Below are 19179 nucleotides of genomic sequence, written 5' to 3' on the forward strand. Positions count from 1 at the left end.
CTCCCTCGGCCAATAAAGCGAGATGAGCGCCGCAACCCCAGAGTCGGTCACGACTGGACCTAATGGTCAGGGGTCCCTTTACCTTTACAGTGAGGGCAGCTCCTAATGTGACACACTTCCTCCTTCTAAACAATTAGCATTTGCAGGTAGGAACAAGAATCTGAAATCAGTTACTTTTTTTCTTAAAAAAAATGTGTACACACACATTTTCGCACACACCTTTATTTCCCTATGTGTACAACTCTGAGGAAGCCTCCGCCAATCTAGCCTTCCTAGGCTGTCTGTAAAGAAGAGGACCAGTGAACATGCAACACAATCTGCTTTTGTGCTACTAGTGATCGGGGAATTTTTGCAATTGAAGTGTGCCTGCATGGTTTTGGCACATGGGTTACACATATAATACTTATCTGTAGTTATACTTTGAAGAGGGCACCATTCATTCCCCACCCCTCCAATCCTGAGCTGTAATGCAGAAATAATCCCTCAGCAGGAATAGGGAGGAGAAGAAACACCCAGCTGCTCTTGATTCATTCTGGACTGAGGTTGAATCCTGAAAAAAAAAGAACTGTTTCTGGGAGGCAGGGTGTGGGCAGGTGTGGGGGACTCCTTGGTCCTTAATGGGGTAACTGCCCCTGAAGGACCAGGTGTGAAGGCTAGCAGTAACTCTGGACTCACAGCTGTCCATGGAGGCACAGGTCCAGGGTAGTTGTCTATCAGCTGCATCTGGTATGCCGGCTGAGACCCTACCTGTCTGCACACTGTCTCACCAGAGTGGCACATGCCCTGGTTATCTCCTGTTTAGACTACAGCAACATGCACTAGGTGGGGCTACCTTTGAAAATGGCTCAGAAACTACAACTAATCCAGCTAGACTGGTGGCTGGGAGTGGCCCCCGGGAGCCTATAACACTGGTCCTGAAACATCTACATTGGCTCCCAGTATGTTTCCAAGCATCATTCAAAGTGTTGGTGCTGACCTTTAAATCCCTAAACAGCTCGGCCCTGTATACCTGAAGGAGCGTCTCCATCCCCATTTTTCAGCCCAGACATAGAGATCCAGCTCGGAGGGCCTTCTGGTGGCTCCCTCATGGTTACAGGGAACCAGGCAGATTCTTCTCGGTAGTGGCACCTTCCCTGTGGAATGCCCTCCTGTCAGATGTCAAGGAGATAAAGAACTACACAACTTTTAGAAGACATCTGAAGGCAGCTCTGTTCAGGGAAGTTTTTAGTGTCTGATCCTGTTTTAGTGTGTGATACTTTTTTGTTGGGAGTATACTATTATTATTATTATTATTATTATTATTATTATTATTATTATTATTTCTTATAGTAGGACACAACTTAGGTGGGCACACACTGTTTTCGCTGTATTGTTCACACAGTACATTTGTTACTGTGGCTGATACTTCATGCACTCAATTATATGTAACACTCAGGCCTAGATGAGACAGTTTATTTATGATTTTTTTTTTCTTTAGTGGCAGTCTGAATCATGAGAGCTATATACAGTGGGAGGCTTGTTTCCCTCTTTGAAACATGAAGTACACTCTGAGTACAGTGGTACCTCAGGTTACATACGCTTCAGGTTACATGCGCTTCAGGTTACAGATTCCGGTAACCCAGAAATAGTTCTTCAGGTTAAGAACTTTGCTTCAGGATGAGAACAGAAATCGTGCTCCAGCGGCACGGCGGCAGCGGGAGGTCCCATTAGCTAAAGTAGTGCTTCAGGTTAAGAACAGTTTCAGGTTAAGAACGGACCTCCGGAACGAATTAAGTACTTAACCTGAGGTACCACTGTATTTGCTTTTCTTTCAAGTTTGATGCCGTTAAATCGAATTGGGGGGGTGAAGGTTATAGGGTCATATCTTCAGGGGGTTGGATTAGATGACCTTTGGGGGTCCCTTCCAACTCTACAGTTCTATGGTTCTATGACATTTGGGCAGGGGGAGCTAATCTTGATGTTTATTTTGCTCAAGGAGGCTTAGTTTGGTCAGAATCTAGTTTAAGCCTCCAGAGTTAATGAAAAATACATTACTTTTGTTAAATGGGCCACCACAACCACTAGAGGGCCATGAAAATAGGCTTATTAGACTCATCTACCTATGTACTATCTGGAACCAAAGTGGCACATTGGTTGCCAGATATGATTCCCCCCCCCCCAGCTCTTCCACCCCACTAGAATATCAAGCAACCCAACTCAGCCTTGTGGACAGCAGGATCTAGAAACAATCTAGATTAAAAGCAATATGCTGAGGATGAGCATGAATAATTCTGGATTGGGAAAAACTCAGTTTTTGTTCTACAGACTAGTCAGTAGTCAGATATAAAACACATAGTCTGTGTTTTATATTCAGAGACCTATGGTACTTGTAGCCAGAAGAGACACTAAAGGAGCTTTATTGAAAAACAGTCTATAAATCAGCTATTGGCCTGCCCTCCTTCTGCATCTATCTTTTTCTCTCATCATTCTCTTTAAATCTTCTACAGTTCCTTCTTCCCAAGCATGAAACTTTGGAGTCCTATTTCATTGCTCTCTTTCTTTTTAAAAAAATTATTGTATACAAGTTACTGCCATTTTTTACTTTTTAAATATTGCTAACATTCTCTTTTTGTTCCCTCTTTTTGAATACTACTTAATGGTTTATTTGCTGGCTTGCCTACATTTCATCTTTGTTTAACCCTTTCTTCATTGACTACTTTTTTCTTTAATGGATTCAATTTAAGCTACAATACTTTTTGCTTTTAAATCCCTTCACTCTTCCCCATCTTTCTCTTTTGCCCTACATCCTTCTGCCAATGTGTTCCTCTTTGCTAAACCTTGAGTACTTCCTCTGTTTGACATCACTCCACTTTGCTGTCCCTTGTCTCTAAAAATCCAGACTTCCTGACATTCAGCCATCTCTCCCCTTTGAAACAGGGCTTAGAGTCTTAGACCACATTCCCAAAGAATCTCACTCTTCTCCCTTCATTCTGCCTTCTGTGCCCCTTCCCCTTTCCTTATAGCGGTATCTTTTTTGATCTGTTCTTTTTCATATACGCACTGAATAGCAGGAGTGGCTAACCATTTTCAGGCAAGGGCCACATGGTAAATTGAGTGTGACCAAAGCAAAAATGTAGGTATGGCTGAAGTAGAAAATTAAAGCCCTTTTAATAACTTCCCCAGAATTCCTATTGCATATTTATTTTATTTCTTTGTTGTTTATTTAACTCCCTGCTTCTGGCCAAATCCTTCCCTTCATTTAATTGTCCCCCCCAAAACCCCCATTTATCTCTATCTCTTCTTTCCATCAATGAACTCTTCTATTTATGAAACCCCAAATCATTTTATCTTCTTTCCATCCAAAGTGAATCCATCCCCTTCCTTAATCATCCTCTCCAATTAATTCTATTTGTACAACGTGCAGTGACTAGCTATTCAGGCATAATGATAAACAAGTAATAATAAGCAGTCTGTTTACAGGGTTGCCAGCTTTTGATTTCAAAAATTCTGGGACCTGGCTGAGGACAGGGTTGGGTCCAAGCAGTAGAGCTTAGAAGATTTACTGTGTCCAAAAGAATAACAATAGCTTCCTATTTATTTTTTTGTAACATAGTTTATGTTCATTTTCATCTTTAAACTGTTTAAATGGTTGCATCAAGATAGATAATTGTCTACATTAGACATATGACATGCAACAATTACGTAAAAATAAAACAACAAAAAAACACTCAAATAAACATTTCTGAATATATAAACAAAGTTGCATTGCAGTTTATATACCAAAATCATTATAATTATTACAGATATGAAACGATGTGTAGTAATGTTTATTGGTTAGATTGGTGACCATAAGTAAAAGTATTTTGTATCAATAACGGTTTGAATTTATGGGGGGGGGGGAGGAAAAATAAAATAAAATATGTATCTCCTTCACTCGACTGTGCTGTAAACTCTGGGTACTGTTCCACCATATACCTCATTATTGGTGTAATCAATAAAGTCATACCGGACTGCATTCTTCTGCAGTTTTTAGCATGGCATTGAGGAGCTGAGCAGGGAAAGTGGGTGTGAGGGCAGTCTAGACTGCTGCTGTAGCTACTTCCTCTTCTGATCTTTCTTCAGCTGCCATGCCTTCTTGATCTCTGTGGAACTTGTGGAGGGCAGCTATGGTGGAGTTGCACACACAGTACAGCGGGGGTCAGCAAACTTTTCCACTGCCCCTCAGACCTTGTGGGAGGCCGGACTGTCTTTTTTAAAAAAGAAAATGAACAAATTCCTATGCCCCACAAATAACCCAGAGATGCATTTTAAATAAAAGCACACATTCTACTCATGTAAAAACACGCTGATTCCCGGACCAACCGTGGGCTGGATTTAGAAGGCGATTGGGCTGGATCCGGCCCCCGGGCCTTAGTTTGCCTAACCATGCAGTACAGCATGTCTCACGTGTCACAGAGTGTGAAATGGTGTTCTCTGGTTCATCTCCCATTTACTTAGAAGACATCTGAAGGCAGCCCTGTTTAGGGAAGTTTTTAATGTTTGAAGTTTAGTGTTCTGTTGGGAGTTGCCCAGAGTGGCTGGGGAAAACCAGCCAGATGGGCAGGGTATAAATAATAAAATAATAATGATAATGATAACGATGATGATGATGATTATTATTATTATTATTATTATACTTGGTGCCTCAGGACTAGAAATGGGCAAATCTGTTGATTTCGGTTTCTCATCTTTCCCCCTCTTAAGTTCAGTTCGCCACATCCATTTGACCCGCTGCTTATTTGAAGGAGCGTGTTCAAGCTGGCTTTTCCCTGAGAAGCTACGTCCTGAAACAGTTGGGGGCACGGGAGGCCTTGCCTTTGCTGGATGGCACACCTGCACCTTTTATGGGCAGGACATAGAATGTGGCCCGTAACACATCTGCTGTTTTTGAACAGGCTGGGGGATGCTTTGGGGTCCAAAGGACCTTTGTGGTAGCTTCTTGTTGTTGTTTTTAAACACACACACACACACACACACACTCTACCTTGCACATATAAAGGACATGCAGCTGCTCTTATTCTCTAACCTCTTATATTTGGCTCTCTGTGTTCACTGTGACAACTGCCGTGGAAAAATTGTTTTGCCTGCCAAAGTTCACTCAACTTTGGCTATATTGAGAATGTGTTCCTGCTATACTGCATCAGTTACTCTTTATGGATCATATGTAAGGATATGAACAGGGTCAAAATGAACAGGGCATGATCTAGCCAACTTTAAGCACATTGAAATCCAGTAGATTTTGATTGAAATGATGTAAGCGCATGTGATTAACTCTGCAGCTGAAACGCATGAGACAACCAAGTTCTTAGCTTTGCTGGATCATGCGCCTAGTGTTTTGTAGGAGTTAAAAATTTAGCAAAGCACAGGACATCATCTGTTCTGTAAAACATTTCAATCTTTTCCACTTCAAATTCAAATATCTCACCACTAGAAATCTACTGACTGGGTTAAAACTTGGTAACGCTCATCATATTCTACAGGCTCAATATGTTTTTCACTCCTGTGTCTACATACACTGATTCACACACTGCTATATATACTTCATGAAGACGTACAGATCACTCTCTTTCAGCCTTTATCAGAGAACCTTTGCCTTTATCAAATACCTGTCGATCTGCTGTTGCAGCGAATTTCCACTGGTATGGACAGACTTTCACAATTCGTCCTGTACTATAAATAGTCCAGCCTTTGGAGTTGTTTGCTTTGAGGTTGTACTGCAATGTTGCTTAATCTCTGGCTGATGTAAAAAGTGGTTCATATGACTATGTCATTCTGTAAAGGTTATTTGTTCTTTATTTTCAATGAGGAGTGAGATTGAGCTGCAGAGAACTTAGTTACATGGTTAAATAAACTGCTGCTTGCATGGACCTCCCATTCTCAGGCATTGGCATGGTCTAGATCTTATACTAGGACAAGGGGTTTCTATGAACTCCAGTAACATGCTGGAAAATATTGGAGATATTAGGCAGTCGAAAACCATCCCACAGTGCTGCTCCACTTGCTTTCATATAAAACTGGAAGGGAAATGAGGCCATGATGTGCTCCTGATTCACATTGCAGTAATTTCAGGTGTGCTTTATAAAATCAAAGCTGCTTGTTTTGAGTAGCTGTGTTAAATGGAGGCCCTGATGTATATGACAGCATATGTCACTTTGACAGTAGTCAGAAATACATAAGAAGAATTTGGTGCTTTTGGGAGGCAGTGTTTGTCCAGCCAATATCACACAGTAATTCATGCAGACATTTTTGTGACAAACAGTGCAGTAGACACCCTTCCACCTTCTCCCCCTGCAAAGTTCATGATGGGAAATAGTGGAGGAACTACCTGGTCCAGAGAGAGGAAAACACCTATTACACCCTTTCCTTATCCTGATCTCACAATGGATCCTTGCATTGTTCTGGCAGTACATTGTAGCAGGAAGAACTGGGGCTATATATATTTTACCTTTGCGGATCAATTTCAGTCTTGTAATTCTCTCATCAGGAGGGTTCTTCCTTGGTGATTCCACGTTACTTTGCCAATTCAAATTTATCCCTCCTTAAAAATCTCATACTCAGCTACAGCTGTTAGAACAGGGAGCATGTTAATAATTGTGTAATATCTGGAAAGTGAGGCACCACTAAGGGCTCATCCATGCTTACTTTTTTGCCACTTTTCTAGGCACAGATCCGGGCTTTTCATGTCCAGGTCCAAGCAGGTGTGTTTGTGGTTTATCTTTCTTCTTCCCCTGGCATGCCTTCCCTGGGGAAAGCCATGTTTTACCACTGATCAGACAAGTTGCAACCGGGTTTTCCATGGATTGTCATTTGCTCCAATTCAGAAACAGATGGTGGGTTTTCCTGAGTCAGACTGGGACGTTCTTCTTAACAGTTTAGGAATAGCCTGGGATCCCACATTCCGTTGTGACCACCTCCTGATGTTGTAAAACAAAGGAAACATAACTCCAAGATGGGAAACAATCCTCTTTTAACTCCAGTAGGTCAGTTGCCCAGGGTCCAACTAAGATATGAAGGCAGTCATGTTTGTTTGTTTTATTCACATGTCTGCTCCCTTTATGACTAATTAATTTGACATGGTTTCAGGCCAGAGTCAGTCTTGGTTGCTCTGAGGGGATGTTACCTATTGTGAGAGGGGCAAGCGGACTGTGACCTTCTTCTCCTGCTTGATCTCCCCATGGCTTTCTGTACCATTGACCATGGTGTCCTTCTGATCTATAGAATGGGCATTGGGAAAACTGACTTCAGTTTTCTGTTCCTACCTGGATGGAATTGCATTCTACAGAAAAGAGTGGGTTCGCAGCTTGCGGATGCTGCTGGATTCAACAGTGTCAGTGGAGGCTCAGCTGGCCTCAGTGGCTCAGAGTGCCTTTTTCCAGCTCTGGCTGGTTTGCCAGCTACAATTTAGGTCCAAGGTACCCCAGGGATCACCCGAACCCTTATATCCCAGCTCAGTCACTGAGATCAGCATCTCTGGTTGTTCCCCGAGTTGATGAGGCTCATTTGGAAACAACAAGAAACCAAATCTTTAGTGATCAGCCCAGTCCTTTGCCAAAAGAGATTCAACAGGGTTCAGCCGTTTCAGCTTTTGAACGCCTGCTGAAAACTTTTCTGTTCTGCCAGGCCTATGCAGGCATCCTTCCGCAATGGTCAACTGATGCCTGTTTTAAACTTTTTAATGGTGATGAATGGTCCATTTGGAGAAATCTACACCGATGTTATCCTTTGCAAATGACTGTATCAGAAAAATGCCATTTGTGAAGCATGCCTGAGTATCAGGAAAGATGACAGTGTTTTTGGATTTAGTGCCTTCATGCTCAGTGACTCAAAGAGTCCCCTCTCCTGAGCGCAAGTGTGGAAACATTTGTGGCGAGGGACATGTCCTATTTTAAACCCCATCTATGGGAGGAGGATGGGAAGTGGAGCAAGTGTTTGACAGTTGACAATGTCCATCACACTGTTTAGTGATGATGCCTGGGGGGTAAAAATAGAGAGAGTTACCTCATGGCTTTCAGCAGGAATGTCGAGGAGACAAAAGAGAGGCTTTAAAAGGCTAGTGGAGCCGCAGGCAAAGGGCCTGGGCTCTTTTAAGGTTTTGGTTCTGCTCCAGAAGGGAGCTGTTCCGCTTCTCCCTCTGTTTATGGAGAGCTGTGAGTTAAGGGTGTGTGACATGCCCTTCTCTCCGGGACTAGATGTTGCTTTCAAGAGCTTGGACCAACCATATGCAGGTACCAGTTTGTTTTGCATGCCAAACTTTTGCAAGCCTCCTCACAGACAGAGGCTCCACTTAGCAGAAAGGGGCTTTGCTTTCAGATGGTTTGTACTGCTGTGGAAGGAAGCTGTAGATGAAAGGTAGCTGAATTTTTGGACAGTAGGAAGTGGAACGAGGAGAACCAGCTGGAAGGGGCTTTAAACCTCCTGTCAGTTGTGCAGTGACTATTTGCCTGATTTGATCACTAAATTATAATGGCCGTAAAGAAGGTAAAACAGTGCCGATGAAAAGAATTGGTGGTTGATTCAGGACAAGGAAAAGGAAGCATGCCTTCAAAAAAGATGCACAGTGATTTTATGGAATTTGCTCCCACAAAATGTAGGGGTGACCCCTTGGAGAGGCTTGCTCTGGAGGGTGACTAGAGAGGGTGACTCATGGGGGAGAGAGAACTCATTGGCTATTAGTCATGATGGCTACTGGGGATCTCCACATGCAGAGGAGAGGAGGACAGACAATGCTGCCTCCATCCCTGAGCTTCTTGGAAACAGCTACCTTTGGAAAAAGGATGCTGGACTAGATGGATCCTTGGTCTGATCTTACATTATTATTAAACACAGAAGACTTCAGGTTTATTGGAATTTCAGCTATTGTTTCCATTGTACTTTGTACATTCCGCAATTTTTTTATGAGGTGTATAGAGCCCTGTCGGTATCTTCAGCACCTTCTGTTCCCACAGATTTGTCTGTCACTCGTCTTGACCTTCAGTGTGCCCAGCAGTGGAATGGATAACATTCCAGAACAGCCCGTATCTCAGTGGTTGTGCCTCTAGAATGGATGGAGCAGCAAAGGGAGGAGAAGGAGGGAAAAAATGAGAGGAGGCTGAAGCAGGAAGTGCTGCCTTTTCTCTTAGGGCATTTTAAACATGACATTAAAAATGTGTTTGAGACTCCTTCCTATTTATTTGTTTTAATGTCTCCTATGAATACTGTTCATGCATGATGAGGGAGAGACAAGAAACCGAATGTACACACCGACTACACTGGAGTTAATTTTCATTAGGAATCGTTTTACAGTCAATTTAAGTCTCGCACGTGAAAATGTTTCACCATGGTTATCTTGGACCATTGATTAAACGTCAAGAAAAATCCATCAGAAAAATATTTTTTCCCGTTTTTATTTTAAATGTTTTCCATCAAGTTACCCCCTCAGATTCTAGAAACTCTTCAGCAGAGAAATGGAGATGGATGATAGCCTTGACTGCAATTGACAAGGCATCATTTTCTTCTTTAAGGTGATGAAATGTGTTTGGAATCGTGTATCCGCTCATGGCTCCCATCATGTGCTCTCTCCTTGCAGCACGCCCTTGGCTTGTTGTCTACTGACCTCTCTCCCCCCCGCCCCACTCATCCCCACTAAAATTCTCTCTGTTACAAACACACATACAGTGGTGCCTCGCAAGACGAAATTAATTCGTTCCGCGAGTTTTGTCGTCTTGCGATTTTTGTCGTCTTGCGAAGCACAGTGTCGGGAAAGTTTTGGAAAAGCTTCAAAAATCACCAAAGTCTTTAAAAACCTCAAAAAAGGCTACCACACCACGTTCTATGAGTTGCTCCTCGAAGTCAAGTCGCAACTGTATTAACGGTGTTAAGAAAAAGGAAACAAACTTGCAAGACGTTTCCGTCTTGCGAAGCAAGCCCATAGGGAAATTCGTCTTGCGAAGCAGCTCAAAAAACAAAAAACCCTTTCGTCTAGCGAGTTTTTTGTCTTGCGAGGCATTCGTCTTGCGAGGTACCACTGTACTATGCTTGTCTGTGCTGGAGTAGAGCACACTTGTGCTCGAGCAGCACATGCAACAAAACGAGGTGGCAGAAAAATACCGTTTCAGATATCTGCAAATGGAAGATCATATTTTTACATGCTGCTTTACATTTATTTATTTATTTGAATTTATATACTGCTTGATTGTAGGGGGAAAGACTCAAAGTGGTTTACATTCTAATAGAAAACTAGCGCAGCGCAGGAAGGGGGCTACTTGAGCAAGAATCATAGAATTGTAGGGTCGAAAGGGACCTTTCACTTTGGTCTGCCAGGGGAGGAGGTGTTTCCTCTTCCTGGAAGCTATTTGTGGGGGATCATCTCAAAAGTCGCCCACCTGGAGCCTGACATGGTACACCCTACTCAACTCTGCATGTGTAGACCCAGCCTCAGTCCTACGAAACCTGTCTTGGACTACCACAGGCAGTGGGAAACTGTTACCTTGATTTTTGTCCAAACCGGAAGATCCAATGTCATAAGTTTTTTATTTTCCCCTATCCAGCCAGCTCTGATATCCCCACATTACCTGAATGCCTGGCACAGTACTGGTAATAGTTAGCGGGAGAGGCAAGAACATTCCTCATGTTGATAGGTAACTCTTAAGAACATAAGAAGAGGTTGCTGAATTAGGCCAGTGGGCCATCTAGGTCTGCATCCTGCTCTCACAGTGGCCAGCTAGATGCCTGTGAGAAGTCCGGCTTCTTCTCAGATCGTATAAATCTTTCGCCTTTTACTAAAGAAGTCCGCAAGCAGGTCCTGAGTGTAAGAGCACTTTCCCCTCCTGCAGTTTCCAGCAACTGATATTCAGAAGGATACGGTCTCTGGCTGTGGAGGCAAAGCATAACCATCATGGTTAGTAGCTGTTGATAACCTTCTCCACAAATTTGTCTAATCCTCTTCTAAAGCCATCCAGGTTGGTAGACACCACTGCCTCCCGTGGGAGAGAGTTCCATAGTTTACGACGCACAGTGTGAATAAGTACTGTATTTGACACATATGGACATCAGGCAGGCTTGGCTTTCCAGCCAGATTCCCCGCAGTATCCTGACTGTGCCTCTCTTTTTGTCACTGTTCCTTGCAGAGCTTCATCGCAGTGAGAGTATGCAGGAAAAGAATGTGAAAGAAGCCAAAACCAAATGCCGAACCATTGCATCCCTGCTGACAGATGCGCCCAATCCCCATTCCAAGGGTGTCCTGATGTTCAAAAAGCGCCGCCAGAGGGCAAAGAAGTACACCCTGGTCAGCTTCGGAAGCGTTGATGAAGACCGCTGCTATGACGAAGAGGACGGCGTCTTCCCAACCAGCGAATCCGAGTTTGACGAGGAAGGCTTCTCTGACGCCCGAAGCCTAACAAACCACTCGGACTGGGACAATACTTACCTTGACATTGAGAAGCCCAAGGGGCCTCCTGCCCACGAGCAGGACCAAGCTCAGCAAGGCCTCAGCGGAGTATCAGGCAGGGGGGCGCAGTTGTTTGAGCAGCAGAGGCAGAAGGCTGGTGAACATACTGTGGAGAGGGTCCCTACTCATGAGCCAGAAGTTCAGCCCCCACCTCCACCTGTCCTTCAAACGCATAACGTGTTACACAATGAAGCCCCCACTCCACAGAAGGCAGAAAGGGCCCCTCTGAGTGTCCACTTAGAAGCTGTACAGGTCTCTAGCCAGCTGCCGTCACCCAGCCCTGCTCAGCTCCAGTCTCCATCAGGCATCTTCGGAGGAGGAGGCGTGGGCTCCCCGAACTCGCCAAGTGCCACCAGCATCTTCAACAGATCCGCCCGACCTTTCACTCCAGGTTTTCCCGGGCAACGTCCTATGACTTCCTCTGTCGTGTTCAGACCATCTGCGCCAAGGAAAAGCAGTGAGAGTTTTGGTGGACAGAGAACAGCGGTGCCTCCTTTCTCCCCTGTTACTCCAGGGACCACTCAGCTTCCTGCCGCTCCCATGGCAGTGGCCCAGCCTAGTGGCCCAGCAAGTGCCTCTGTGTCTCTGTATATCCCAACCCCTCCATCGTTGGTGCAGCTCTCAGGGGCTGGAAATTCTGCGGAGGCCAAGCCACCTTCCAACACAGCCCGAACCTCCACAGCTTCCATATACCTATCGGCACCTTCTAAGCCAGCTGCGGAGGCTGTCGCTGCTACACCCCCGCCATTGCTGCCTTCTCAAGGCCAAGAAACGGCTTCTTCGACTTTGTACATCAGCCCAGTCCAACAGCAGCCCCTCTCCCAGCCCTTCACTGCTGTAGCGCCAGCCATCTCACGGCCTGCTTCTGAGCCCTTTGCCTCCAGGGAACAGAGAGTTGCAGTTCCGGCTCCCAGAACGGGTATCTTGCAGGAAGCTCGCCGGCGGAGCAGCAAGAAGCCCATGTTCAAGACTGCGGAGGAGAAGAAGAAGAATTCCCCCAACCCCGAGTTGCTGTCTCTAGTGCAGAACCTGGACGAAAAGCCCAAAGGAGACCACCACGGGGCAGGCTTTGAGTCTGGGCCCGAGGAGGACTTCCTCAGCCTGGGGGCCGAAGCCTGCAACTTCATGCAAGCCTCAGGCCGGAAATTCAAGACCCCGCCCCCAGTAGCTCCTAAGCCCCAGCAGTCAAAGTCCTCTGGCGGACTGGTGAACGGCTCCTCCTCTGCCAACGAGATATCCCATTTGAAGGGGAAAGGGGCAGAGCTCTTTGCCAAGCGACAGAGCCGCATGGACAAGTTTGTCGTGGAGTCTGCTCTAACACCGGCCCCAAAGGCCAGAACCCCATCCCCGACCCCTTCCCTGCCTTCCTCCTGGAAGTACTCCCCCAACATCCGCGCCCCACCCCCCATCGGTTACAACCCACTGCTCTCTCCGTTTTATCCCCTGGCAGCCAGCAGGTCGCAGGCCAGCAAGGCAGAGAGCAAAGTGAAAAAGGGGCCCAGCCAGAAATCGGGGATCAAGGCCATCGACTTCATGCGGCACCAGCCGTACCAGCTGAAGTCCGCCATGTTCTGCTTCGGGGATGTGCCAGGCTCTGACGTCCAGGCCTCCTCCGCAAGCCAGGCAGCCCAGCAGTCCAGCCTGTCTTTCACCCCGGCCAAGCAAGTGCCCGTGAAAACAGCCCGGACCTACGAGATCCGCCGCTTCTCCACACCTGCTCCAGCGCCGGCTTCCAGCAGCCTGGCCCCTACAGTGCTGGCCCCCCGCTCTGCCACCACGTTGGATGAGCCTGTGTGGAGGACAGAAATGACCTCCATCTCTGCCCCCGCTTCCCCAGGCCCCTTCCAGGTGGCTCCCCCACAGTATCTAAGCTCCCCTGACCTCAGCCAGCCAGGCAGGGGGCCTTCCCCAAGCCGACCTTCCTCATCCTCCAGTTTCCAGGTAGCGAGACCCAGGTTCTCAGCTGCGCAAACTGGGATGCAGGCACACATCTGGAGACCAGGTTCTGGTCACCAGTGAAAGAGAAATAGCGCTTCCCCATCCCCATCAGTGGGCTTCTTCACACGTTGTGGTTTTTTTAGGTGTACACCTAAGGGTTGGGGGGGGCGTACATCTTCAGATTTAAAGTGTAAATGCAGCAGTTTATCCTAAAAGTGCACCCATCAGAGAGCTACGATTGGCTGCAGCTCACTGCTGAGTTCCCACTTTGTGGCAAACCCAGGTTTGCTGCCGTGTAGTAATGTGTTGAGATGGCCCACACGTGCAAGGCAGGCGTTTGAACAGAATAGTTACCTTCCGCTCCTCCCCTCCCTTTTCTGTTTAAGTTGAGTTCCTGTAAATTAGGACAATGAAGCCAAATGGGAGGCAAGCAGCCTCCTTTTCCGAATCACTGAACTTTCCACTTTTTGGACTTGCGACGTTTCCAAGGGATTTAACTGTGTGTGGCCGGAGCAGGAGAAAAGTAGCAACGATAGAAGGGTTTGCCATTCACGTAGCAGCAAGATTCGTAACCGCCCTAGGAAAAGCAGTGCTGTGCAGCTGTAAGCAAGTGCATTTTTATCTCTGAGAACAGCTCCTCGCCTCATCATCCGGAAGCCCCGTGTAGCGTGAGCGTGGTGGTAAGGTGGAAAAGAAGCAGTCGCAGAGGCATGGATGGACCCTCCTAATTGTCTCTCAACATCTGCCTGCTAAAGCCCACAAATTCAAAGTTTTCATCACTCTCTTCCAAACAGGATTGTCTTGGAAGCTTGTTTTTGAGTTCCTTGGGGAGGCAGCCAGTGATGTATTGTAAGTTTCCGCTCATGCTAGGTTTAAGATACCCAGTCTTTGCCCTGCCTTAACTGAGAGCAATGCTGTAGCACAGCCAAAGTTTTCCAAGGAAATGCAAATTGTTGTTATTATTTCTTAAATTTGTATACGGCCATTCATCTGAAGATCCCAAGGTGGTTCACAACAGAAAATCACTTTCTCTTTTGCATTTACAGGAAAGGCTTGGCAGGCATTTCCTCAGTATCCCTGTGTTATGTCTCTGTCTCCACATTAGCATTACGAAGCAAATATGGCAACTGCCAGGTATGGCATTTGCCTTGTAACATGCCATTCTCTCTTGAAATGCCCCAAGACCATGCCCCAGAATCCTCTGCTTCTTCAACAGATAAGTCAGATAGAAAGTTTGAAAGCAACTGGTTGAAACAGATGTGTGTGCCATTTGCTACATAATTAAATGAGACAGGAGACATAAATTCCTCAAAGTTTCCTGGTCCTCCTCTGAACAGCTGAACGAGAGACTGTGCAGGACTACAAGGGCTGAAAAGCAGCATGAGATGAGAATTCGAGGTGGAAGAGGCAGCAAGGCAGTCAAATGACTACTTCTTTATGGCAGTAGTGGGGTGAAGGTGTGTGAAAATGCAGGGAAGATCTTCTCTCCATCTCTCTCTGCTTAGCAGCCAATTTGCGTTGGTCAGAAACCGGACAATGTTGTGTGTCGAAGCGCCAAAGAAGGAGAACCCTTTCAGAAAAATGAAAGGAAGACCAAGTGTGGAATTTTGGAGTGCAAGGTTTGACATTAATCTCTTGCTAGAATAGGACACTGTAAGTGGGAGGGAGAAATATGTGAGCAAGTGTGGGAGTGGTTTTCAGAGTCCACAGGACAGAGTTTTAAGGCGTTCCTGTATCTCAGATGCTTGGTCCAATGTCTGACAAGCTAGCAACTGGAAATGCAAGTTGTAGACTCTCCCAGGTCAATGAAAGCTAGCAGGGGGGGAAAGGGATGGCTAGGAGTTGTATATCTACCAGTACTCAAAGCCAGGAAGGGATAGAACAGGCAGCTTGCTGGAAGAACTGCCCTGGATGTGCTTGGGGTGTTTTTTGCATCCTCAGAAGCAGATGGTGGCCATACTAAAACCAAGAAAGTGGGGGGGGGGGGAGATGGCATTAATCAATGTAATACCTTTAATTTCTGTCGGCATAACTTGAAGCTTCTGAGTTCGGCCTCTTTACCCATTTGCATGAGAAAATAACTCTGTAAGATATGAAGCAAACCCAGTCCATGTCCCCAAATATTTAATATGATGGTAGGGAGATCCGTTTTAACAAAATGCTGTACGGTGTATATCTGATTCCCACACAAACTTGACCTTGCCTGGCTTATCTTGGCCACTGTCCAGGCCAGTTCACAATGTATTATTTGTATGGAGGCCCAGGTAAAACACCAAAGTACAAGGGGCAGGCCACTATTCCCCTGCCACCAGTACCCGCAGAAACAGGGGCCTAATTAATTGTTTGTACTCTTGGGGCATTCAGTCTCTACTCAGAGAGAAGCGAGGGCAGGGCTTTTTTCCCAGCCGGAACTCACTGAAACTCCGTTCCAGCACCTCTCAGGTGGGTGCCATTCTCATTATAAGAAAGCAAGGGAGGTGAGTTCTGGCACCTCTTTTTCTAGAAAAATAGCACTGATCGAGGGTAAATTGACTAGGCCCACGACCTCCTGTGGTGCATCATTGCTGCACATTTTAGAGCCATTCGTGAGTTTGGGGGTGAAGTTCTGAAGTGGGGAGGATCCCCATGTGATTTAGAGCCCTATGTATTTGCACATGAGGAGACTGAGCGGCTGAATAAGGCTTGTAGCATGGAGAAAAGCATGTCTGCCATTTGAAATCAATGCATCACGTATATGTTTTGGCTAGTTATCATGAGGCTCAAAAAGCAGCTGAGATGCCAGTTCCTTACTCCCTGCTGGTTGGAGAAGATACACACACAAAAATACATATATACTGTATATATGAGAATGCTCCTGGTCCTGTGAGTCAGGTGATCCCAAAGAGCCAATCCCCTGTCACTGCCTGTTACCGTAACCGCTTAATGCACTCTTGTCTTATTGTAGATGGAGTCTAGATATCGTTGGACTACAAACTCCTACCATTCCCAGCCACCTTAGCCAACTGTAAGAGATGATGGGTGTTGTAGAACAACATCATCTTGAGACGCAATGTTGAAGAACACAGGCCTGATCTCAGCTGTCTGTTGCAGGAAGTTATCCTTTCAGCAGGCGATGGTGGTTGAGGTGGGGCTCCAAATGCAAGAGGGTGGATAGGTTCAAGGAAGAGTAGATCTGAAATACTGGTTAACATTGTCTGAAGAGTACTAAGTCTGAAGAATGCAAACCTGTCATTCAAGAGGGAGACAGATGGAGCACAAGGGTGGTTTGTAATGTGCGGTTTCCACATCCAGATATGTACTTAGGCCCAAGGTCAAATAAGTTTGGGAGGCCTCAGCCTCCGTGTAGTCCTGCTGACCTTATGCAGCCAAGTTTGAGTGTTGAGACCCAGCAAAAGAAGAAGAAGAAGAGTTTGGATTTGATATCCCGTCTTTCACTCCCTTTAAGGAGTCTCAAAGCGGCTAACATTCTCCTTTCCCTTCCTCCCCCACAACAAACACTCTGTGAGGTAAGTGGGGCTGAGAGACTTGAAAGAAGTGTGACTGGCCCAAGGTCACCCAGCAGCTGCATGTGGAGGAGCAGGGAAGCGAACCCGGTTCACCAGATTATGAGTCCACCGCTCTTAACCACTACACCATACTGGCCTGGGGAGGTAGGGTTGATCACTGGGACATACTTCTCGAAGTTGCTGTGCCGTGAAATGCAGATCGCCAGTTTCTGACTCTTTAGAGCCTCCTGTGTGTTTTACAGCTGCTTGACTGTCTGCAAGAAGCACTGTAGTGATGATAGCAGAACCCCCCTGGCATGGCTTGCTCTGCAGCAACCAAAGGCGAAAAAGCTCTCTTGGTGCCCTTTCACTAAGAGCCATCCTGGAAAGGCTTAGTACAGGCAGGAAGTACGGATCAGGGTAGTGATAGGCTTACCTTTGAAAATGGGTGCTGGGCACCATGAGAATGTAGAAGATAGGCTCTTCCCATTCGTTCTGCCTGACACAGGTTTTCATCATTTAAGAAGAGGTGTGAAATGGTGGAGGGAGGCAGCCTCTTTGCAAGAAGCATGAGAAGAGAGCGCACTAGAGGAAGGGATCCAGTGGCTCTGTTCTGCATGACAGCCCCTATGCTCTAGAAAGGTTCCAAGTCCTATCTTACAGCTTAGGAAGTGAAACCAGGAGCTAGAATTCAGAACAGCTTAGGAAGCAATACCGGGAGCTAGAATACAGAACAAGAGTTGGGAGCAAGGCATTTGGAGGAGCTCTTGATGAGGCCTCTGTCATTTTCACGGTCACACACAACCCAGCTGGAAACCACATCAGTGAAATTTTCACGTTACGCTTTGTCAGATACCCTTGTCATTGTTTGCTATTTAGACCGGCAGCTCTCTTGCTTCTCCGGGAGGGTGTTCAGATTTCACATCCAGTAAATGAACCTGCCAGCAAGATCCTGAAATACACAGGGCTGTACATCTCAAGCAGTAAGAAAACCTTGTTCTGTTCTTTTGGAAATATTTTTATTTCATTTTATTTTTGAAGTTAAAAGTCACTTTACAACTGCTTGTGCTGAGGAATAAATTTCTGATACGCACTTTAACCGTTGCCTTCATTCGCCTCTTTCATTTTCAGTTTCTTTCACAGTGTGATCCCAAAACATCTTCACACTTGAACCAATGCTGTTACATTCAGTCAAAGTGACTCTGCATTGCGCTAAGCTGCCGTTCTAAGATAATGAGAGAAGGCGGCATTTAAGTAGCATTGATGCTGCTCATGTAATAAGCTGCTTTATCAGGCATAGGGAACCGCTGGTCAGGGATGATGAGCATTTTAGTCCACCAATGACTGGACAGCCACAGTTTCAGTATATCCGTGTGATGCAAAATCTTCAAAGCACGTGAATGAAACATGGTGTATCCTGAGATGGGGAGGGAGCTCTAATGACGGACTTCAACCTCTCACCTGTTGGATTCTGAGAAATGTATTGCTCCCCCTCCTCACACACATAATGTACACATCTTGACTGCCTTATATTTCCCACACTCCTGCAATCCATCCCTTTCTCCTGGTACATATCCTGTTAGTGGCAAACCGATTCAGTGGGAAACAAATACACAGAAAACACTGGAGAATCAGAACCAAACCTGAAACTCCCTAACAGCCAAGAAAAAAATCAGGATTCCATACTCCACATCCTTGCTCTCATCTGTGAAAGTTGTGGGATTCTCCAGCACCATTTGCCCCTCCCCCCTTGAAAAAGTGGCTCTCTGTTCCTCTCAACCCATTAAGACGCTTCTATCTTCTTCCCTCACAATCAGAGGAAATGATTGATGCCTCTCAAATCCCCAAATCTCCCCCTGGAGAGTTCTCAGTGGTCTTTGCCCTTTGCTGTTTCGGCGTGAGTTTTAAGGCAGGGAATGAGGAAAAGCTCTTACAGTCACCTCCATTGTGCTCCTAAACAAGGTCCCTTCTGCAAGTTGTTTACAATATAGCAGGTTTTAAAAAACCAGTGCAAATATGTGCCTTTTCTGCTATCATGTATTAGGCCCACTGTGCATCTTGCAAATGTCTTCACTGAAAGGTCAAATCCACACTATACATGGCTTTCCCCAAAGAATCCTGGCAATTGTAGTTTACCCCCCAAAGCTATAATTCCCAGCACCCTCAACAAACTACAGTCCCCATGATTCTTTGGGAGAAATCATGTGCTTTGAATGTATGGTGTATGGATTCTAATTCCTTCCTCCTTTACAAAGAGGATATAAGGCATGCACACATGGCCACTAGATGGTGGTCTCGTGCTTCCATAGCCTA

At 45.9% G+C, this 19179-nt stretch overlaps 1 protein-coding gene across 1 annotated transcript in view; it reads left to right on the forward strand.

The window, feature by feature from the left end:
* Window positions 1–17965, forward strand: part of SYNPO2L (synaptopodin 2 like) — a 46279-nt gene extending 28314 nt beyond the window's left edge. Inside the window, exon 5 of the mRNA XM_028729034.2 lies at window positions 11124–17965. Coding sequence (XP_028584867.2) covers window positions 11124–13462 — 2339 coding nt within the window. The 3' untranslated portion in view covers window positions 13463–17965. The remainder of the gene's footprint in view (window positions 1–11123) is intronic.
* Window positions 17966–19179: the final 1214 nt, after the last annotated feature.

Source organism: Podarcis muralis, chromosome 6, assembly GCF_964188315.1.
Source record: "Podarcis muralis chromosome 6, rPodMur119.hap1.1, whole genome shotgun sequence".
NCBI classification, from domain to species: domain Eukaryota; kingdom Metazoa; phylum Chordata; class Lepidosauria; order Squamata; family Lacertidae; genus Podarcis; species Podarcis muralis.